At 35.4% G+C, this 24,119-nt stretch overlaps 2 protein-coding genes across 7 annotated transcripts in view; both read right to left on the bottom strand.

The window, feature by feature from the left end:
• Positions 1-13,219, bottom strand: part of Slc30a6 (solute carrier family 30 member 6) — a 45,622-nt gene extending 32,403 nt beyond the window's left edge. For 2 of the 3 annotated variants that reach the window (XM_048804578.1, XM_015479789.2), the window contains exons 1-3: positions 13,079-13,219; positions 6,840-6,926; positions 992-1,076 (exon numbers count right to left, since the gene is read on the bottom strand). In XM_048804578.1, coding sequence (XP_048660535.1) covers positions 992-1,076; positions 6,840-6,926; positions 13,079-13,081 — 175 coding nt within the window. In that variant the 5' untranslated portion in view covers positions 13,082-13,219. The remainder of the gene's footprint in view (positions 1-991; positions 1,077-6,839; positions 6,927-13,078) is intronic. The other variant, XM_048804579.1, reaches the window with a different exon arrangement.
• Positions 13,220-18,467: 5,248 nt separating this feature from the next.
• Positions 18,468-24,119, bottom strand: part of Spast (spastin) — a 58,857-nt gene continuing 53,205 nt past the window's right edge. For all 4 annotated transcript variants that reach the window (XM_048804576.1, XM_048804577.1, XM_015479791.2 and 1 more), the window contains one exon: positions 18,468-20,172. In XM_048804576.1, coding sequence (XP_048660533.1) covers positions 20,050-20,172 — 123 coding nt within the window. In that variant the 3' untranslated portion in view covers positions 18,468-20,049. The remainder of the gene's footprint in view (positions 20,173-24,119) is intronic.

Raw genomic sequence — 24,119 nt, forward strand, 5'->3', positions numbered from 1 at the left:
ATATATATATATGTATATATATATATATATATATATTTCCAATAGGAAATTATGTAGTAAATCTGATTAATACATGTAACCAAGGTTGGTGAGCACAAAAGCTCATTTTAGAACCAGATTTCTGCATTGGAACAAATCAATCACCAAATACTCATAGTCACGTCACCATTTTTCTGCCTGCTTTTGTCATTTCAGTACTATTTTAAATGTATCTTTTAAATAGCATGAAGAAAATAATGATGCATCAAAACATCAGAGATCAAGACACAAGAAAAAATTACAGAATTTCATTTTTAAGGAAATGTCAACAAACCTCAAAATCTTACTTATAAATTATGTAAGGTTTTAATGTATTATTCTAAAAAGAACTCTGTTTCACAAATGTCCAGATTGAAAGGTGGTTTTTAAAACTAACAGCTCATTTAAAATGATAATGTCCTAGCAGGGGATGGTTGGGCACGCCTGTAATCCCAGCAACTGGGAGGCTAAGGCAGGAGGATTGCAGTTCAAAACCAGCCTAAGCAATTTGGCAAGACCCTGTCTCAAAATGAAAAATAAAGAGTTGGGGATGTGACTCAGTGGTTAAGTGCTCCTGGATTCAATCCCTGGTACCATAAAAAACAAACAAACAAACATATAATTTCCTAATATGTCAACAAAACTTTATGGTTCACAGGTCTGTTTTTAAAGCCATTAAAAAAAAAAGGGGGGGCTGGGGTTGGGTTGAGGCTCAGTGGTAGAGTGCCCGCCTAGCATGCATGAGGCACTAGGTTTGATCCTCATCACCACATAAAAATAAAGATATCGTGTCCACCTAAAACTAAAAAATAAATTTTTAAAAAAACAAAGGAAAAATGTATTCTTTCATTTAAATCATTGAGTTATATACAGTTCAGAAGAACATATTCTATGTAAAGGAAAATACACCTTTATTTAAAATCAGAAAAATAAAAATTAAACTAACTCCGTAAAAATAATGACGATGACATACCTATACTATTAGTAGAACTGCACCACATAAGCAGGAAGCCAGTACATATCAAGTTAACTGCACCAAAGAGTAGTATCTTCCAGGACTGTGGAAAGGAAAATCTTTGATTTGTACAGTGGTAATAATTTCACTGGGTCTGTTCATGTTGCTGTAATTCATACTCTGATATTCAAAAGAACAAGCATAACTTCCTTCAAAAAGTTCATGTTACATTTTCTACACAAAAATTATCATCAACAAAGTTGTTATATTATTATCATATACAAATCTAAAGGAATAATTCCTAAAGGGGAATTTTTTAAGAGAAAATATATTCTGGCACAGAAACTCTCAAATAGTTGAGAAAACTATGCATGTATATGTATATCATTTTTGTCTCTATAAATCTATATATACAGACAAGGATAAAGCAAATGGGGCAATGTAAACGATTGGTAAATCTAAAAAAAGGGAATAATGGCGTTCCTTATACTAATCTGGAAACTTTTATATACTTTGGAAATTATAGCAAAATGGGAAGTAATTTTTAAAAAAGGCAATGCTTGATAATTTCCCAAATAACTCACATGAAACAGGACTGCAAAAAGGAAAAATTACAATGGCTCAGAAGTTCATACAACAGGGAGGCCCTGAACTATGCCCTGAAAACAGGACTCAGGGGAAGGAGGACTGTATTCCAAAAGTAAAAAAAGAAGAGATCAAGTGAAGTGTTTTCAACTTTTGTCCTACCCTACTTCATACAAAGAAGAGAAACCAATGCTTATTTCCAAGTAGAGGGCAAAGAAATTAAAAGAAAGCCCTTTGTTTGGAGGTATTGAAATTAAAGAGATTTAGCTGTAAAGGTCAAGTGTGTTGTGGGACAGGATGGTCTTAGAACTCAGATGGAAAAGTATAGGTTTAGAAAAGAACAATCCCTCTGAGGTGAGGAGATGACTGACAGAGAAATTATGAGGCTGAATGAAGAAATAGCACAGAGCTGGGAGTCCACAAATCTCTAGAAAAGATACAATACAAGAGAATTTTCCAAAATTAAGGGATATGGGAAAGCAGAACTGGAAATTTAAATCCAGAAGTAAATCTTCCAAACAGTTATTCTGATGAACACACTACTGAATCATCAAAGATGATAACAACAATTACCTGCGTAGGTATATGACTATGGGTACAGCTTAGTGGTAGATCATGTGCTTAGCATGTACTTTGCATGTGCAGGGCCCTGGGTTTCATTCTAAGTGCACGTGCACACACACACACACACACACAAAATTAAAAAAAAAAACAAGCATGAATTTTTTTTGGGGGGGGAGGCGGGATACCAGGGATTGAACTCAGGGGCACTTGACTACTGAGCCACATCCCCAGCCCTATTTTGTCTCAGGGTCTCACAGAGTTGCTTAGCACCTCACTTTTGCTGAGGCTGGCTTTGAACTTGCAATCTTCCTGGCTCAGCCTCCAGAGCAATTGGAATTACAGGCGTGCAATACCACACCGGGCCCAGCAAGAATTTTTGGTAGACACTATTCTGTAACTTCTACAGCCAAGAACAGAAGCAGGGATGCAGGTGAGGTAGGGATGTTTGCATTTTAAGAAGTGATATGAGGCAAAAGACTCTAAAGCTAGTAAAGACTTTAATGAAATGATCAGACCTGGAGTCTAGTCAAGATAGGGATTCAAGAACAATCAGAAAAAGAGGATAATGTACACTAAAGCTGGGCATGATGGTACATGCCTGTAATTCCAGACACTTGGGAGACTTAAGGGAAGAGGATAATAAGTTTTAGGCCAGCCTTAGCAACACAGCAAGGCACTCAACAACTCAGCATGACCCTGTCTCGAATAAAAAATTAAAGGGCTGGGGGTGTAGTTTAGTTGTAGAATGCCCCTGAGCTCAATTCCCAGTCTTGGGAAAAAAAAGTTAAAAAAGAATGTACATTGAAAAATGACACTCTGTACTCTGTTGCTGGATCAAACTATTTATCCACCCAACAAATATCTCATTATCTTTTTTTTTTTTTTCTAAGATGGACAGCATGCCTTTATTTATTCATTTATTTTTATGTGGTGCTGAGGATTGAACCCAGCACCTCACACGTGCTAGGCAAACACTCTGCCACTGAGCTACAGCCTCAGGCCTCATTATCTATTTTGTGCCACAACTATTCTCAGAACTAAGAATGGATCATTAAAAAAAAAAAAAAAAAATACATACTTGATGCCGTTCCAGACTCCCTCTCACTCACTCTGCTCTAGCTATCCTCATCCAGGCCTCTTCTGCTCCAGGATATTTGCATTGCAGTTTCCATTTTCTCTTCCAGATATTTGCATGCTTATTGCCTTTGCCTTATTCAGATTTCTGTCCACATGTCAGTTTACCAAAAGGGTCTTTTCTGACCACTCTATCTGGAAGATAAATCTTTCCATATCTTCTATTACTATCTTCTTATCCTACTTTATGAACCCAGGTCTTTGCACATGCTAGCACTCTAACACTGAGTTCCATCCCTAACCCATTTTGTTAGTAGCATTATTTTTATATGTTGATGGACCTTTATTTTATTCATTTATTTATATGTGGTGCTGTGAATCGAATCCAGGGCCTTACACATGCTAGGCAAGTGCTTTACCAGCCCTTATTATTATTTTTTTGAAACAGGGTCTCTCTAAGTCACCCAGACTGGCCTTGAACTTGTGTTCTTTCTGCTCAACCTCTTAAGTGGCTTGGTTTACAGGTGTGTGCCACCATTCGCAGCACTTTCTTTCTTCCTAGTACTTATCACTATCTGACCTTAATATATTTGTTTATTGTTTGTCACTCAAGCTAGATCACTTCTTTTCCTTTAGTTAAAAAAAAAAGAAGCAAGGGAGCTGGAGTTGTGGCTCAGTAGTATAGCGCTTGCCTCTCGTTTGTGAGGGACTGGGTTCAATTCTCAGCACCACATATAAATAAGTGAATAAAATAAAGATCCATCAACAACTAAAAATATATTTAAAAAAACACAAGATAAACAGGCAAAAGGAAGATAACGGTGGTTTTGAAAGTTTCAGATTAGAAAAGAAAGAAATGGTATGAAATAGTCACCTAGGAAAGTGGGAAACTGAATGAACTAAGAAATTTTAGCATAAGCATCACTAATAGCCTGTTTGATCACGAATTCACAGTGACACAAGTAAGCAGAGTTTCATTTCTCTCAGGTTAGATTCAGTAGTTTAGATGTAGGTACACATTAGAATTTTCTAGGAAATATGATAGAATGGGGGCACAGAATATGATAATGATGGAGCACAGAATACCCTGGATAAGGAAGTGAATGAGGATAAGGGAGGTGAAAAACAGTGACGATTTGGTGAAGTCACAAAATTAAAGGTCATAGTAAAATCGCAGAATGACTGGAGTTTGGGTAATAAGAATAAACTGGAAAGATAGGTGCTGGTGATTGCTGGGTGAAATTCTTGAAATTGAGACAATAGGATACAGTTTTTATGAGTGATAAGGTTTCTACATGACCACAGCAGGGGACTCCTGGGAGTGACCAAGGGCGAGACTGATTATTCATGATGAAGAAGTAAGGAACTGAAGCAAGATGTGGTGGCACATGTCTGTAATTCCAGATACTTGGGAGGTTGAGAGAGAAGAAACAAAAGTTTAAGTCCATGTGTCTGAAAAAAATGAACAAAATAAAATAAAGTAAAGTAAAAAGGACTGAATATGTAGCTCAGTGGTAGAGTACTTGCTTAGCATGTGCAGGCCTTGGGGTCAATCCCTAGTACCACCAAAAGAGAGTGGTAGGTGGTAAGGAACTGAGATGGATCTTAAAACGTGAACCAACATTTATGAGCAGTGAAGAGATGAACCAAGGTATTTCTTAAGATTTAAATTTTTATAGAGAATATATGTACAGTTCAAGTGTTCCTATGTAATAGTCCCCTTATTATCTGTAGATGATATGTTCCCAGATCCCAGTAGATGACTGAAACTGTGGACAGAACCCTGTATAAACTATACACTATGTTTTGTTCTATATGTATATACCTACAAGTTTACTTAAAAATTAAGCAGAATATAAAAATAACAATAATATTAAAATGAACAATTTTCATAATATACCATACTAAAAATTATGTTGAGTGTGAAAATATCTTATTGTACTGTGTATCTTAGCAGCCTCAGCATATAATTTTTCTTTATTAAGATGAGAATTAGGGCTGGGGTCATGGCTCAGCAGTAGCGCACTTGCCTAGCATGCGTGAGGCACTGGGTTCGATTCTTAGCACCACATAAGAATAAATAAAAAATAAAGGTCCATCAGCAACTAAAAAAATATTAAAAAAAAGATGAGAATTAGCAAATTCCATTTAAAGAAAGTTAGCAACTTCCATTTAAAGAAAGTACTATACTTTGGCATATACAAATTGCCAGCATCACTGTTCTTCTACTTTAGCATTATTTCAACACAAGCATTATAATAGCAATGTTGTGACAGTTGATCTGATAACCAAGGCAGCTAATAAGTGACTAACAGGTGGGTAGTATAAACTGGACAAAGCCATGACTCATGTCCCACAAGGAACAAAGTAGGAGAGTGTAAGATTCTGCTATGCTACTCAGAATGGCACACAATTGAAAACTTATGGATTATTTATTTCTGGAATTTTCCATTTAATATTTTTACAGTTGACCTCAGACAACTAAATCTGAATATAAGGGGGAAATATTATTTTTTGGTTTTGTTCCTATTACCTGTTCTATGGTTTATTGTACTTCAAAAAAGTGCATGGTTAGGACTGGGGCTGTAGCTCAATGGCAGAGCGCTTGCCTAGTATGTGCGAGGCCCTGGGTTCGATCCTTAGCATCATATACAAATAAAATAAAGGCATTCTATCCAATCTACAACTACAAAAAAAAATTTTTTTAAAAATGCATGGTTAAAGAATGTCTCTTTACTTATATAATATAGCTGGTTTCTATCAGTATTACAGTGCTACATTCATCTGTTCTGAGAGATAATGCTAAATGAAATATATATCTAACAAACAGATAAATCCTCTATCATTGGCTCTTTAAATCTAACATTCAGGGGATGATAATATTTCCAAATGCTAGATTTATTGAGTTCTGACTATATTTCAAATTTTTAGGAATAGGAGATATAATGATAAATAACAAAAAAAAGAAGCTTCTAGTCTAGTTCACAATTCAAGGGCACTATCCCTGGTACTCTTTATTACTGTGTTCCATGGAAACCGGCTTTAAAGCTCATTAACATTTATTGAGTGCTTGTTTGTGTATCTATAAAAAGGTGAGCAAAATAGACATAGTCACTGCCCTCAAAGAGCTTATAATTTAATATTGAAAAGAATGAAAACCAGAAGATCTACACATGATCAAGTAAGAGAGAAATTATCTTTTTATTTATAGTCTCAAAGCATGACACAGTTTCTTGCCTCATTAATTTTCCTGTTATGAATGAGGAAACTTGGCTTTAGACTACATTCAATTTTTTAAAAATATTAAAGACAAAAGGAATCCATAAAAGAAAACAAAATTTATTTAAAATGCTTTAATGTAACTCAGGCTGGGTACGTAGCTAAGTGGTAGAGCGCTTGCCTAGCATATATGAGGCACCGGGTTTGATTCTCAACACCACATGTAAACAAATAAATTAAAGATCCATTGACAACTAATAAAATATTTTAAAAAATAACTGTAATTAAAAAAATACTTATCCAACATGGAAAAATGAGAACAATATGGTGGGGCCAAAAGTGATTTCTATTTGCCTTAAAAATTACCATTTTTAGATGTTGTAATGTTGTTTTACAGTAAAGTTGGGATTAAGAGATAACTTACCCTTCGGTCAGCTGCTACAAGTCTAAATTCCTGTAATAACTTGCCAAAAAAAGATCTTTGCGGTTTTCGAAAGAGATGAATTGTCCCCTTTAAAACAAAACAAACAAAAATAATATCAGCACTTAAGCATCAAATGTTCTTCCTAGTTCCTGTGATGTTATAGTACTAATAAGAACAACTAACATTTATTGAGTACTCTACATGACAAAGCACTTATTCTAGACCCTTTACATGTATTTATCAATTTAATACTCAAAACAATCCTGTGTGGTAGAAACAATTTTTACATTTGGTAAGTTGTCCAAAGTCACAAAGCTAGTATCTTGGTAGGGTTTTAAATTTAGGCATTTTAGCTCTAGATCACTCTTAGAAAAGGAAAGGGGAAAAGGAAATTTCCAAATAGCCCCACTAGAAAGAAAATATTACAATTAACCTAATCAAACCTAAACATATGAAAGTTCTGGCAGCTATTATAGTAAAACCCCTTAGGCATTCAGTCAAAAGCATCTGACACCCTAGCTAGTATCCATGATCTCTGCCAGTATACAGCATGAGGCTAGCACTGAAAAGGGTGGGCAGTAGGGTTACCAGAGAGATAGACCAAGTGACAATTTGAGGAGATTTTTGGCCCAAGTTTAGGAAACCATGCAGGAAAGCTTTTAAGGGAACGTTCAGGTGAGGCATAGTAGAGAACACCTGTAATCCCAGCAATTTAGGAGGACAAGGCAGAAGAACTTCAAATCTAGGCCAGTGTCAGCAACTTAGCAAAATACAGAGTGCAAAGGGCTGGTGGTATAGTTCAGTGGTTGAGTGCCCTGGCACTTGATTTCCAATACCGAGGGTTCAAACACAGATGAGAAAATAACTTATGATAAAGGCAGTATCTAATAGCAGTGAGAGAAAATATGAGCTATTCAATAAATGTATTCCAATGAAGGAAATGTTGCATCCTTACTATTCTTTATTCTGATTTGTTATTTAAAAATTAAAATACAAAACTATGCCTGAAGAAAATATGGATTATAATTTCATCATCTTGGAGGTGGGGACGTGGTATAGGACAGAGGCAGAAACCTAATTTATGTCTCCGAGGAAGACCAAAAGGGGTATTTTAGTTGTGTGCTACAGTTAAATGAAGTTATAATATTTAATGGAAATAATGGGAATAATGCCAAAAGATCTGTGATCATTAACTATTCCATTAAAAATACTTAAACCTTTGTATACTGAAAATATGGCATGGCCCTGTTAATTTTTCTAGCATAGGTTTCCAAAAGCAAAACTCTACAGCTACTTTTAAGTCAAAGACCTTCATAATTTATAATTTTTTTGTGTGTGGTGCTGGGATTGAATCCAAGGCTTTATTCATGTGAGGCCAGCACTATACCAACTAAGCAATATCAACAGCCCAATTTATAATAATTTGATTGCTACGTGTCACAACTTAAGTATTTGTATTTTTTAAAAAAATACTTTCCTTGATGGTAAACGCCACACTCATTCTAACAACCACAGGACACTTCAACCTCACTAAGTTGGCCAGTTTCACTCAACTATTTAAGCTCCAGAAAACACTGGAACTGGGTTATTAACAGATTAAAACTGAAAAACTTTCAGATTCAATTCAAACACAGGAATGATTTTCTTACATAGTTAAGAAAACACCTCAATAGTTATAGAAGGCATGTCCCCTCATTGCTGGTAGGACTGCAAATTGGTGGGAATCAGTATGTACATTCCACAGAAAATTTGGAATGGAATCTCCATTTGACCCAGTTATCCCACTCCTTGGTTTATACCCAAAGGACTTAAAATTAGCATACTACAGTGATGCTGCCACATCAATGTTTATAGCAGCTCAATTCACAACAGCTAAACTATGAAGGTGCCCTTCAACAGATGAATGGATAAAGAAAATGTGGTACATACACAATGGAATATTACTCTGCCTTAAATTATGGCATTTGCGGGTAAATGGATGGAGCTGGAAAATATCATGCTAAGCGAAATAAGCCAATCCCAAAAAACCAAAGGCCGAATGTTTTCTCTGATAAGCAGATGCTGATCCATAATGTGGGGAGAGGTAGGGAAGAATGATGGAATTTTGGATTGTGCAGAGGGGAGTGTGGGCAAGTGCAGGGATGGGAAAGACTTTGGAATGAGACTGACATTATTACCCTATATACATGTATGATTACACTATTGGTGTGACTCTGCACCATGTACAGCCAGAAGTTGTGCTCTATTTGTATACAATGTGTCAAAATGCATTCTACTGTCATGTATAACTAAGTAGATTTAAAAAAAAAAAAGGTGTGTCCCATTCTTCAAAGCTTAGACATGCATTAGTTACATTATGCTGAGACTTCCTGTCAGAGAATGGACAAAGCATAATAGTATAAGAAAAATATCAATAGGAAGTCAATAATTGTTGATGCCAAGACATGGGTACATAGGGCTCATTAACAGTCTCTTTACTTTTGTGTATGTTTGAAATCTGTCATAATTAAAAGCAGTAGAATACAATCTGAGAATTGAAATGTTACACTTGATTTGTGTATGATGAATTGAAATGTATCCTACTGTCATGTACAACTAAGTAGAATAAAATATTTAAAAAATTAAAAAACTAAAAAGCAGTAGAATAATAAAGTAAAACATTTTGAAAAGTAAAAATAAACACTAGAAGTGTTACTAATTTTGTTATCCAAATTAACTAGTATTTCGCAGGGTGCAGTGGCACATGCACATAATCCCAGCAATTTAGGAGGCTGAAGCAGGAGGATTGTAAGTTCAAGGCCAGCCTCAGTAACTTAATAAGACCCTGTCTCAAAATTTTAAAAACAGGTGGGGGCAGTGGTGGTCACTCAATGGTACAGTGCTTCCCTAGCATGCACAAGACCCTGTGTTCAATCCCCAGAACCACCAAAATTAAAAAAAAAAAAAAAAAGTGACTAGTGAATCTGTAAATCAAAGGCCCTGCTAAGCTAATTCAGTTTGATAGGTACAATATGCTATTTTCATTTGAGATGTTAATAAATGTTAATGTTAACAAATACATTGTGCAAGAATTATGTGTGGAATATTTTGGTCCCAAGATAATAAATGTTGCTTAATATTGTTTTCCTTGGAAAATCTTCTGTTTGACTTCAATCCATTTTGCTTATTACTTTAAGTTTCAGGTTAAGAAAATCAACATGATTTTTAAAAGACAGATGTCCACTTTTGATACCATACTCACATTAAAAATGAAACAAAAATTCTAACAGTCATATCATTCTTTCCAAAATTATATTGGTTCTCCGTTGCTATGAGGATAAACTCCAAATTTCACAAACTGAAATCTTGACTTGTTTTCAATAACTTAGCCTGTTTCTTTCTAGTCTTATTTCTTATTCCAGTTAGAAAGTCTCAACTCTAGCTAAACTGGCCTACTCTTGATCACTGCAAAGTGAAAAGGTGACACTTGTGTAATCCAAACTCTACTAACCCTGTCACATTTCACCTATTTCCTCACCTAAATGAGAGACATATTAGATTCAGAGTATATGAATAAGGGCTGGGTATGGTGGTGCATACATATAATCCCAGTGACTGGGGAGACTGAGGCAAGAGGATTACAAGTTCAAGGACAGCCTGAAGAACTTAGCAAGACCCTGTCTCAAAATAAATAGTAACTGGGAAGTGGCTCTATGATTAAGTGCTCCTAGACTCAATCCTAGATACAAAAAAGAAAAAAAAAGTATGTGAATAAGAAACAAATGTTTCACTTCTTCCATGAACTCTTCCTAGCTCATTCCAAACTGTAGTGCTTTCTATGTACTTTTATTATTTTTATTGTTAGCCAAGGGGTCATTTTCATTTTGTTATTGTACATTGTAAGTTAAATTTTTAGTAACACCACTAAAGACAATGGCTATATTTTCTAACAAAGCCTATGAATCCATGAATGACTCATAAAAGTGTTTTCCCTAAAACATTTAAGATAAACCTAGGGACTGGGGATGTAGCTTAGTGATAGAGCGCTTGCCTTATATATACGAGAGAGGCCCTGAGTTAAATCTCTAGCAACTCTCTCTCGTACACACATACACAGAAACCTTGAATGCCATTATTTTCCTGTATTACTAATAATAAAGTTTCAAACGTAAACATTTAGTGCTATAGTTTACTTAAAAACAGATATTTATTGAAAACTTCCTCTGGACCGGGCACTGTACACAGTTCTGGGAATACCAGAGTGACACATATGGTTCCTGCTCTCAATGAGCTCACAGTCTGAGGTAAGAACAATCAAGTACACAGGTTTTTTTAAAAAATACTTTTTTAGATGTCGATGGATCTTTAATTTTTTTTAATATGTAGTGCTGAGAACTGAACCCAATGCCTCACACATGCTAGACAAGCGCTCTACCACTGAGCCACAACCCCAGTCCACATGTACAGTTTTAATATAGTCTGGTAAGGGATACGGATGCTATTGGTAAAAAGCATAAGGTATCCAAATTTAAATTTGTAAGTTAATCAAAGTGTACAATCTGAAAAACCTCTGAATTTTAAGTTTCTTTTTAATTCATCCTCCAATCCCTTCATCAGTGTTTCAGGCAAGTTAGGTTTTTAAGATATATATGCATTTTGTGAAGTTTTCTTTATGTAATAAAACTGCTTATTCATTTCAGAAAAAAAGCATAAGTTATAATTATAGGAGCACAAAGGAAAATCTGCTCTCAGGACACTGGGTCATAAAGGAAAGGTTCATGAAAAAATTAAGGATATTTAAAGGTTAGGTTAGTAAGGATAGAGAGCTGGGGATGGAGAACAATGCAGGAAATGGAGTAGCACATATAAATTAGGCACAAAGTAGGCTTTCCATGTTTTTCACTGTGGCTGAAATAAGGATGGGGGTGTGTGTGTGTGTGTGTGTGTGTGTGTGTGTGTATAAAAGGGTCTGTAAAGGTAAAAAGGTAAGAAGCTTGACTATGGGTGGTTTTGTAGTAACCAAAGTAATAACTCTGCCTTGAGGGCTACAGGAAAAAAAAATTTTTCCCTTCAGTACTAGGGATTGAACCCACGGCCTCATACATGCTAGTCAAGTGCTCTACCACCAAGCTACTGAGCTGCACCCCGAATCCTGTTTATTTTGAGACAGGATCCTAGCTAAGCTGCTCTGACTGGCCTCAAACTTGTGATCCTCCTGGTTCAGCCTCCCCAGTAACTAGAATGGCAGGCATGTTCCACCATGCACAGAAAAAAAAAAAAAAAAAGGAAAAACTTTAAGCAAGGACATGACATGGTCAAATTTTAGAAATATAATTTCAGCTATCCAATAGTGAATGTTTTGAAGTAAGGCATAACTAGAAACTATTTGGTCATTAGGAAAAAAGAAAGAGAAGTAAACTTTAACCCACTTTCCCTGTTCAAAGACTTAGAAAATTTACAGAAATTCGACCACATTCACTTAAGGAAGAACAGCTTAGGTTAAGAAATGTAATCCCTTTATCATACATAGGCTACCCATAAGTGTCAATAAATTTTTCTGTTTCAAGAAACACACACCACTTTGCCATCTGACATTACAAGATTAAATTGCAACACTTACATATTGATTTTTAAAGGCCTAAAGTGACTAATTCTTCTAATAAATTGTGATGAAACATCATATCTCAACAATTATAACGAATAGTGGGATCGTTCACTAATTTCTACAAAAACAGAAATAAAGTAGTAATAAAATGCTCTATTAACACCTCGGCTCTGTGTAATCACTGTTCCTTACGGAACATGCTGCCATACCTCGGGTGTCTGTCATAAAACCCTCCTCCTAACTTTGTTTCCCCTGGCGTTACTGTCACTTCTCTAAGCATCACATAATCGTCGTGGTTGCTGTGGACTTGTTTTCAGATCTTTTGCTGGTCATGTAGTCGCTGACGCCGGAAAAGGCTTTTACTTTTATAGAGAGGAAATCTCGGCAGGGGAAGCCATAAATTCTCCAGGAGCTGAAAGCTTGGCCTGGAGCGGAACTCGGATCCCGAGAAGCAAAGGAACGGGGTGAAGAACAGAAAGGGACCAGGGATGTGGGGTGAACCGTTTGGGCGACAGCCGCTTCTCCTCGGGGGCCCGACAGCAACTCCGACGACCCCTCCTCTGAGAGGCTGAGGCATTTCAAGTCAGCTTCGGACGAGAGACGATAACAGGAATCACCTATGACAGAAACCCTCATTACCCCTAGGCCAACTCACCATGATAAGGAGCTGCACAGCTCCCGCCGGAAGACGCTGTGGGGGCTCAATTTGGCCAGTGCGGAAGGGGAGGGGCACCAGAGGCCTATTGGCTGCGAAAGACGCGGGGGCGGAAGTACGTGCCCAGGCCTCGGGGTCCCGCCCCTTCCTGGTTGCTGAGCATCTAGTGGAGGTGAAGGCGGCGGCTAGACGGTCCCTTGCGCTGTCTTCCCTGTCTTGCCAATGACTTGAGCTGTTTAAGCCAGTGACAAAGAGCAGTTAAAGTTTATTTTAACACGAGGACAATGTCGCTGACTGCTGAAGCACTTATATCTATGTTGTGTGATTAAATTTTTACGAAATGAATAGTATTCCCGTTCTACAAGGGGGTACAAAGAGGAAGATTGAGAAACTTGTCTAGGTTGCTGTGGTAGCAGAAGTTAAACTTGGAATGCCTAATAGCAAGTACTGTGTGGTGGACTCTCTAAAATATTATTTAAAACCATTATAAAGTTAACTTTGTTATGCAGATAACATTAATTATAGAAAACTTGAAAAATACATTAATATTGGATGAAGACTGAATATGGAGCACCTGTGTGAGTTAGGTACTGGTTTCTTGAAAATTATATGGTAATGCGAGAGAAAATCAGCGGGAGAGCGAAAAGTTTAAAAACAAGATATTCTTAACTAGCGTCAGGTAGGAAATAGGACAGTGCTATTACAGATTAACTGGATGGTTAATTTACAGTAGTGGTCATCAAAAGCTCTATGGAGATGAAATTTAACTTCTGATTGGGTAAAATCTTTGAAGTTTTTTCCAGACACTATAAACAAGTAGAGCAAACATCCTTAGTCGAAAGAGACTGTATTTTAAGATCTGAAAGTACATACTAGCCCACACAAAGATAAAAATTTATAGTATGTTTTTTACTGAATGTGCTTTTTACACCATTGCAGTCTAAAAATCATTAAGACATTTAAGTTAGGGACCATTTTTATAAGGGAATATTCCATGCTAAACAGACATATAAACCCAATGAAACTTCAGTATAAGCAAGCCATAAGACCTAATGATTGATTGCAAGTTCCCATTAGATTGAAAGACCAGTTATTGACTCTCCTCTCTATTTTCATATACCTTATTCCAGAATGCTCCTACCCACCGATTACCTTCCTTTTTATCTCTGACACCCATATTAAGTTGTCCATTGTAGATAACCTCCTCACTCCATTTGAGCCACCTCTCTCCTCACTGAACTTTGATCTAAAACACTGTGCCACCAAGAGTTAAAAATCAGGCCTGAGGGCTGGGGTTGTGCTCAGTGCGTGTCTAGCTTGTGCGAGGCCATGGGTTCGATCTTCAGCACACATAAAAATAAACAAAATAAACGTGTTATTAAAAAAAAATTAGGAGGCTGGGGATGTGGCCCAAGCGGTAGCGCGCTCGCCTGGCATGCAATGTGGCCTGGGTTCAATCCTCAGCACCAGAAAGATGTTGTGTCCGCCGAAAACTAAAAAATAAATATTAAAAAATTCTCTCTCTCACTCTCTCTTTTTAAAAAAAATAGGTCTGAGACTGTTATCTTTATAAAATCGTGCTTGCAAGATTGGCTCTTGGCTGGCATCTGGAAAACTGGATTTGGAGGGTTCTCCTTATTCTCTTAACAGAGTGGCTCACTATGCCCAACAGTCAGGCTTACAATTGCACACAAATTGTTACCTGTTGCTGAAGAAATTAAGTGTATTTTGACTCCACTGGGTGAGGAGTTATGGAAACTGGTGCTTGGCTTTGTGCTTTCTACTTTTTGCTAAATTTGCTTTATATCCTTTTGCTGTAACATTTGTTATGAATATAATTATATGCTGAGTCCCTTCAGTGCTCCTAATAGATTATCAAATCTCTGATAGTCTTTTGAGGGTCCAACCACCTAAGGACTTTAAAACGGTAGTTCAGGAAGCAAGTCAGTAAGGCAATTCTTTTTAATTTGTTAATGTTGTTGTATTTCATTTCCACTGTGTCTCATTGTATTCACCTCATTTGCTTGTTATTATTTTTCCCCTTTCTTGATTCCATTTGAATCATAATTCTTAGCAGGCTATCCCATTTTTTCTAATGGCTTTTAGATATACTGCACTGTTTTTTCAGTGAAAGATTATAGTATGCACCATCAATTTACCACAATCTATCTTATGTTAATACTAGACCACTTTGTGTACAAATAACCCTTAAAAATCAAATTCCATTTATTATTCTCTTCAGCTCTTTGTGCTTTTGTTCTGTATTTTACTTCTACAAGTATGAATAACAATACTATAATTTCTTTTGTTTTAAATAGGTAGTACTTAGAAAAATTCAGCAAAAAGTAATTTGTCAACCTATTTATAATTTCCAAAGTTTTTAGTTCCTTTCTGGAGATACAAGTTCTCATTAAGGATAATTTTCTTTCAGTCTAAAAATTTCCTTAAGCATTTTCTACATCAGTATACCTGTGAGAAATTGTTTTGCTTAGGTTTATCTGGAGAAGCTTTTACTTTTAACATTTTGAACAATATAACTACAGAATTTTAACTTTTGCTTAATTTTGTAACTTATCAATGTCATTTCATTATTTTCTGAATCTCAACATTTCTCATGAGGTTATGCAATGTTATTCCACCATCATACCTATTCTTGCGTTGCCTGAATCTATTGAAATCTTTCAACAATTTGGGGGAAATTTCACTTATTATTGCTTCAAATATTTATTGCTTGATAATCTTTTCCTCTCTGTGCCTAATTATGGATACTTTAGTACTGTCCCACAGGTCTCAAACCTCCATTTTTTTCTTTCTCAGTGCTTTGCTAAGTTTATTGGCTTGTCTTTCAGTCATTCCTCTCTGTCCAATTTAGTTATGGCCATCTAATGAAACTTTTTATTTCAGGTACTGTACTTTTCTGATCACAAAAAAAAAAAAAAAAAAAAAAAAAGCACACTTTTTATTAATAGACTTCCCATTGGGTTAATTTCTATTTCTCTGCTGAAAAATCCCAATCTGTTCATCATTTTCTCTTTTCCTATAAATTCTTTGAAATGTATTTTAAAATCATTCTGTAATAGGATGCTATTATAGGGGTCTACTCTAACAGTTCCTTTTTTTGAGATGAAGTTCTGTGTTACCTAGGCTGGCCTTGGACTTATGTACTCAAGTGATCCTCTCCTGCCTCAGCCACCTGAGCAGGTGAGGACTACAGGCATGCATCACTGACATCCAGCTTATATATTTTCATATACTGATTATGGGTCATATAACTTTTCTTTGCATGCTCAATAACTGCAAAGTAATTGCAAAGAGTGCAAAGATAACAAGACAAGGATAAAAAATGCCGTTTTGTTCTAGCTTTAATCTACTAATGGATAACCCTGATGCTGTTGAAGTAAGGTTTGTTATAGTGAATTTCTTTCTATTTTGCCCTTAGTTGTAAAGGACAGCCACTAGTATATTGTCATTATTCCTATAGCCCCGATCCTTTTGATTTAAAATGATAAACACAAAGTGTTTTACTCAACCCCCTATTAGAACTTGAGTTTCAAAACTATCCTCAAGCATTTGATATCTCCTGCTGTGTTCTTCAGACTATTGCTTTGTTCTGGCTTCCTTTGACTATCCCCCTACACATGTACAATTTTGGAATTCAATAAGAATTTGAAAGGAACGTACAGGCAGATTTGGGGGCTTACTTCTCTAAGGCCTTTCCAATACATCCCTTCTAATTTCAAGCTGTTCTAGAAGTATCACATGACTACTCAGCACAGCAAGACTGACACATTTGGCTTGAATTCTATTCCCAGATAAATTGCACTGTAGGTAAAAGCTGTTTATTGTAAATTTCTCCTAATGTAGGATTTTGTAGAGTTTCTCTCTGATTTTCATTGCTGTATTGGGGCGTTCTACTCATTGCTTTTTATATTTGGTCAGAGTTTACAAATGTTATTGTCAAAAGAGTTATAAAATGCCCCAATATGGGGCTGCAAACTCTGAAATCTAAAAAACATTTTAAATAAAATAAAGGCAAAATAAAGTTTATCATTTATTTACAATCCATTAGGATAAATACCCATTTTATGCAGCTATACCCTTTAATTCATTTTTTCTGAAATAAGTACAAAAGACCAGACTAAAATTGAGACAAGCATTTAAAGGAAAATCCTTTGACTCAAGAGTCCAAAAAAACTGTAAATGGTTCATTTTACCAAAAGAATTAGTTTTTGTACAAAATATAAAGAACTTTACACTATAAACAAAGACTGCTGTATATGTATTTAAATAAGAATTCTACTTGCTTTTTCTCCAATTCTTCTCAAGCACAAAGCATACATATGCAAGCCAGAAACCTAATAACCTCAATGGGCAGACTGTTTCAGAATAAGCTTTCACTCCCAATACATTTTGGAAATATAGTACTGATTTTTTTCTTTTGGCTCAAAGTTCAGAACATCAATAAGTTTCAATTTAGTTCACAAAACTCTGCCATATTAACATGAAGAGCACACCAATGCTTCATATTCAAGCACTGAATATAACAGTTTTAAAAAATAATATAACAGCTCAACATGAAATATAAAAGGTTACAATCTATGGCTAATATTAATTCAGAAAACATCCACAGCTTCTATTTTTATTGAAAATGACCAAACCATTCCCTTACCTCCTACTATGTAATTATTCTACTTTCATGGCCCTTCTATAAAAGAAACACAACTTAAAACTTGGTTGTAGTACATCACAGAAAATATTTCTTTAGTACTAGCATTATTCACACTTAATCAGCAAAGGAATTTTTGTACGTAGATATTTAGACAGTAATATAATTGACTCAATTTTATGATATTAACTTGACTTTTATGAAATCTTTGCTATCTAAAAACTTTCCCAGGGGCTGGGGATGTGGCTCAAGCGGTAGCGCGCTCGCCTGGCATGCGTGCGGCCCGGGTTCGATCCTCAGCACCACATACAAAGATGCTGTGTCTGCCGAAAACTGAAAAATAAATATTAAAAAAAAATTCTCTCTCTCTCTCTCTCTCTCTTTAAAAAAAAAAATAAATAAAAAAATAAATAAAAACTTTCCCAATAGAATTATAAATCATAATTTTAAAGGAGATCATATTTAAAAATTTGGGCTAGAACCACAGTCCTTTAATATGATTGGTAAGTTATCTAAATATTGATGTTAATCCTTTTCTAAATAAAAAAGAATTTTGTGAGCTTCATTGAAAAGGTTTTGAGATTTTCCAATTCTTCTCATATATATGTTTATCACTACTTTTCATTATCAGTATTTTATATTGGTGCTTTAACATTTGAGACCTTAAAAAGATACACTCTACCCATGACCTAAAAGAGCACAGTTTGGCTTAATTTTTTTTTCTTTTGGTATTTATCTCAACTCTCATTTTATCAGCCAGGGAGTTCTAAAGTCATGATTGAGAGACATGATTTAAGTTATGAGTACAAACAGCATTTGATCCTAAGAAATCATACACCTTCTATCCAAGAATACAATTAAGGAGAATGTATTATCTTCATTGTAAAATTCTTGTCTAGGAGGGGCAGTTGTTGTATTTTAATGTATTCTTTCAAAACGTTTTTCCTAAGTGAAAAGTCTTTATTACTACTACAAAATTATTCTTTTTCACTACGACATTTTACATTTAAGCACCAAAGAAAAATTCTGTAAACAAACTTTTAACCAGTAAACCTAGGGCAAACATCCATTTGCCTTTATTATAATATTTAAAAGGCCATGATATGAATCTCTACTTCCTACAATGACATTTTTATAATAAAACTCCAGGCATATTTATACAAACAAGAAACAGAATTATTGTACATTTTGGGGAAACAAAAAGTTAACCAACAGACTAGAACTTTTTAATAAAGCAAGCACAAGAAACCTATAAAATGTATGCAGTGTATAAAAATTCAGTATTGTAAGTTCACTGAAGGGATTCATAATTATTAAGATAAAAGATGGTAGTTCTATAGGCTTATAATTATTCTGTAAACAGTAAGAAAGTAATAAGCAATAAATTAGAAACATCTTAGCTCCCAGTATTTCCCTTCTGTCTCACTGGAGCCACTTTTATAGCAGTTAAAATTGGCTCTCTTAAATATCAGAATAATTCTATCAGAAAATAAATTCCATCTGAAATAACGTAACAGTCTACAGTAAATTTTTGACATTTCAGAAAAAAAAAACCTGTAGGATATATGAAGACTAATCTACATGTTACATGACAGAGTAACCCAAACCTCTGTTTTACCAGATTTACTTTGTTTCGATATTGCTTTCTAAATTGTTTGGCAGTAAGGTAATAGAAAAATAAAAATTAAAATGAATAAAACAACTGTTTAATGTTTGTAGATTTATGAAGGAAAAAAGCCTCAAACTAGCTTTACCCTATTGCTATTAGGGAAAGTTTCATTTGGCACACTGGATTTGTAAAAAAGAGAACAATGAGGAAAAACAAGAAAAGAAACTAAGAATGCTTGATCTTCCAGTCACTGGTAGTTAAGACATTAGGAAAGAAAAATAGGAAAAATTACTATTTTAAGAAAAAAACATAAGACAAACAACCAAAGGCTCTGTGTCTTCTACCATTCACTGTCTCTAGAATACTTTCATCTGCAACACAATATACAAATTATTATTTACATTACAACTACATTGGTATAGAAGACCAGAATCAGCTTTTCTTGTGCTCTACCTTACAGTGCCCATTGAAATAACCATGAACATCAAGGCAAGAAGGCCTTAAACAACAAAATATTCCATTTATGTTGTGTACTTTGTTATCTCATTCATCTTCAAGTTTGGTGCACAAATAATTTTAAGACTTTGAAAAGTTTGTAAACTTAGGTTGAGTTTCTGTAACTGATAATTGTTCACTGAAGATCATGTGTTTCTTTCTTGTAAGTAAAATGTTCTGCAGGCTTACAAATGCATTTTTTTAAACAGTGGTATCTCCAAAGTCCTTGTTCCACCGTATGTACGCTTCTAAGGTTTGAGGACTCACACTGCGTTTTATCTTTTTCAAGGATTCCGTGAAGTCAGACAATCGAATATTTCTCATCTAGATTTTTAAAAAGCATATGACACACAGTAGTTAACACAATTATGGGTTAAAATAATGGCACTGCTGTTAATTAACATTATAATTATGGAGACATGTATTCCTAGAAAATCATGCCAATCAATTTAACATATTTTCTTTACTATATATAAGCAAGTTTGACATATAACATACCTGACAAAAATGCTACACTAAATATACTTCCCCCCCCCCTTTACAGTACTGGGAATGGAACCTAGGTAATTTTACCAATGAGCGACATACCCAGCTCTTTTTATTCTTTACTTTGAGGTCTTGCTAAGTTGCCCAAGCTAGTCTTGAACTTGTGATCCTCCTGCCTCAGGCTCCCAAGCCACTAGAATTATGGGAAAGTACGACCATGCTTGACTACTAATATCTTTTATTACTTGTGTTTAATTTCATAGGTATTAACATTTTGCAGCATAATGTTTTCTCATTATAACACACACTCATTATAGAAAATTTGACACAGGCTGGGGATATAGCTCAATTATAGAGTGGTCACCTACCACGTGCAAGGCCCTAGGATAGATCCCCAATACTGTAAAGTAAAGAAAAATAGAAGACTTGACAAAATACATACAAGCAGAAAAAGGAATCACTCACAATTCCACCACTTAGATTTTCAGTTTTTTTCTATGTTGTTTCATGGAATTATGTATTGTCAAGTCTTACCACCATTACACTCCAGCTAAATTTATGCTCAGGGAGAATGGGGTGTTACAAGAAACAAATGGGAATTTAAATATTGCTCTTTAACTGTAACATATAGGATGCTTGTATATGCAATTTTCTAATATTAGTATTACTTTAATTTGGTCTTATTTTCCAATTTTTACATTGCCTTTGGAAACACAGATGCTGAGTTAATGAATATATGCTGAGTTAATGAATATATGTATCTAAGTTTTTTTTGGAGATGGAGGTCTTGCTATTTTGTCCAGGTTGGCTTGAAATACTGGGCTCAAGCAGTCCTCCTACCTCAGTCTCCTGAATAGCTGGGCTAACAGGCACGGCCACTGCACTCAGGTTAACCTAAGTATTTTTATTTATTTTGGTGCTGGGGATTGAACCCAAGGCCTCATATATGTTAAGCACATGTTCTGTTACTAAGTTATTCCCCCCCTGCCCTATCCAGGTATTTTTAAAAGGCAAAAGAGAGGATGGCACAAAATAATCTGTGTTAAAAATTGGCACCTGTGTATTTGAACAAAAAATAAGTTAAGCAAATTTAGATAAAACTTTAACAACTTTTATCTATATTCTTTTCAAAATCCCCCTTATTGAGGCCAGGAGTATAGCTCACTGATAGAGGGCTTGCTATCATGCATGAGGCCGTAGGTTTGATACTTGGCATCAAGGAGGAGGAACATGAGGAGAAGAAATCAAATACCACTACTAAGTATTTATATATTTTTAAACTATTTAATAGACCCTATGTAGTACTGTGTTCCAGACTATTTTAAGTGTTTTATGAAAGTTAAATCATTCAGAAGGTTACTGACAAATTATTAATACCAAAATCACTAGATTAAAAATAAATTTAACACATCTGGATGAAAGTATACAGCAGAACCACCAGGTACAATGGCATATGCCTATAATCTCAGCATTTTGGGAGGCTGAGGCAGGAGGATTGCAAGTTCAAAGCCAGCTTCAGCAACAGTGAGGTGCTAAGCAACTCAGTGAGACTCTGTCTCTAAATAAAATACAAAATAGGGCTGGGGATATGACTCAGTGGTTGAATGCCCCTGAGTTCAATCCCTAGTAACCCCCACCAAAAGAAGAATAAAGTATACAGCAGAACCAGATTATAAGAATGTGACCTTGGGGCTGGAGTTCCAGCTCAGTGGTAGAGAACTTCCCTAGCACATGTGAGACCCTGGGTTCAATTGTCAGAACAGCATATAAACAAACAAAGGTCCATTGACAACTGAAAAACAATATTAAAAAAAAAAAAAAAAAAAAAGAATGTGACCTGGGTTCACATAGTTAATAAGGTGATCACAAAAAGTACCACTGATGTTACTTCTCATAATTCATTAATTTTTAGTTTTGCTATTTAATTTTTTGGTAAAATATAATTTTATGACATTTTGAAAATGGCAAATATGATTATATTTTTAGATATGTTGTATAGTAATTCTGAAATAGATGTACTCTATTAGAATGAGAGGAACTCATGACATTTTAAAAAAATGTCTTGCTGGTATGGTGGCACACACCTGTAATCCCAGTGACTTGAGAGGCTGGGGCAGGAAAATTGCAAGTTCAAAGCCAGCCTCAGGAACTTAGTAAGGCCCTAGGTAAATTTGTGAGACTGTGTCTCAAAATAAAAAATAAAAAGGGCTGGGGATGTGGGTCAGTGGATAAGCACCCCTGGGTTCAATCCCCAGTACCAAAAACAAAGTAAGAAAATAAATAAATAAGTCTTGTTACTATTAGTAGGCTAACAACAGTACTGATTTAAAAAACAAAACAAAAAAATCCAGAATACATTTCAATATCCAGAGACAAATTGTTCTCTAATAAAATGAACCAGAATCCCTATCTTTTCAAAGTTCTAGAAGTGTGGAGAGGGCTCACCCCAATTAAGCCATTTTCACTGGCCAACTTTGAACAACAACAATTTTAAAAAATTGTTTTACAGATATGATGGCTAGCTTCTAAGGATCTCCAAATTACCCTCACCTTTTACATATGCATGTGTGCACTCCTCTCCCCTTGAATGCAAACTGGACTTAAAGAATCAAATACAGCAAATGTGATGGGATAGCACTGCCAGTATTGGATTATATGGACTATTACCTCCATCCTGTTGCATTCTCTTGCCTTTTTAGCCTTAACGAAGCTAACTGCTTTGTCGGAGAGGCCTAAGTAGCAAGGGACTAAAAGTAGCCTCTGGCTAGGTGCCAGTGAAAATTGAGACTCAGTCCAACAACTCATAATGAATCCGGCAAATGACCATCTCAGTGGGTTTGGAAGCAGAGCTTTCTCTAGCCCTGCAGTGACTTAACAACTTGATCACAGCACTGTAAAAGACACTGGGTCATCATTTTGGATACAGCCCTGTAAAAACAGCCTGAAGTAGACTTGTCTAAGCTGTGCCTCGATTCTTAATTCTATAAAATTGTGCTAATAGATGTGTATTGTCTTAAACTGCTAAATTTAGGAATGATTTGTTATGTAGCAATAACTACCTCATGCAACAGAATTACCTTGTTTTAGAGTCACGAATCCATAATAGTTACTTCTAAGAAAGGAAAATAATTATCTTGGTGGGGTGGCACACAGGTATAATCCCAGCTACAGGGGAAGCTGAACCAAGAAGATTGCCAAGTTTGGGGCCAGCCTGGGCAACTTATCGAGATCGTGTCTCAAAATAAAAAGGAGCTGGGGATATAGTTCATTGTTGCCTCGTATGTGCAAAGACCTGAGTTCTATCCCCAGCACTTGCAAAAATACAAGAAAATAGACTGCAGTGTTCTTTACCCCTCAGATAAAACAGTAATTTTATTTAGGTTGACTTTGTTCAGTGAAGAAGAAAATGTTTAAAGTTTGGTTATATGTATATTCTCAGGATTGGAAAAGAAACACACTTAATGGCTAAAAGAGCCCACTATTAATCTATCGTTCTCATGAACTAATCATGCAGATTCCTGAGACAGTCTATTTCCCAAGGAGCCACCTATCTGTTTCCATGAAATTATTATAAGACATTAACAAAAGTATATTTTAAAAAAAAGTATATTAAAATATTCCACTCCAAAAGTAGTTTTCCCAATAATCTTCACATCAAGACTGCAAGAAGCAGTCTATAAATTCCCAATCTATTTTTAAAAAGGCAAAATCCAGATCTGGAGCTCAGAGCATTTTGCCTTTTAAATACACTGGGAATTTCTAGACTGCTTCCTGTTTAAATTTAC

This window comes from Marmota marmota, unplaced genomic scaffold (genome assembly GCF_001458135.2).
Source record: "Marmota marmota marmota unplaced genomic scaffold, marMar, whole genome shotgun sequence".
Classification (NCBI taxonomy): Eukaryota; Metazoa; Chordata; class Mammalia; order Rodentia; family Sciuridae; genus Marmota; species Marmota marmota.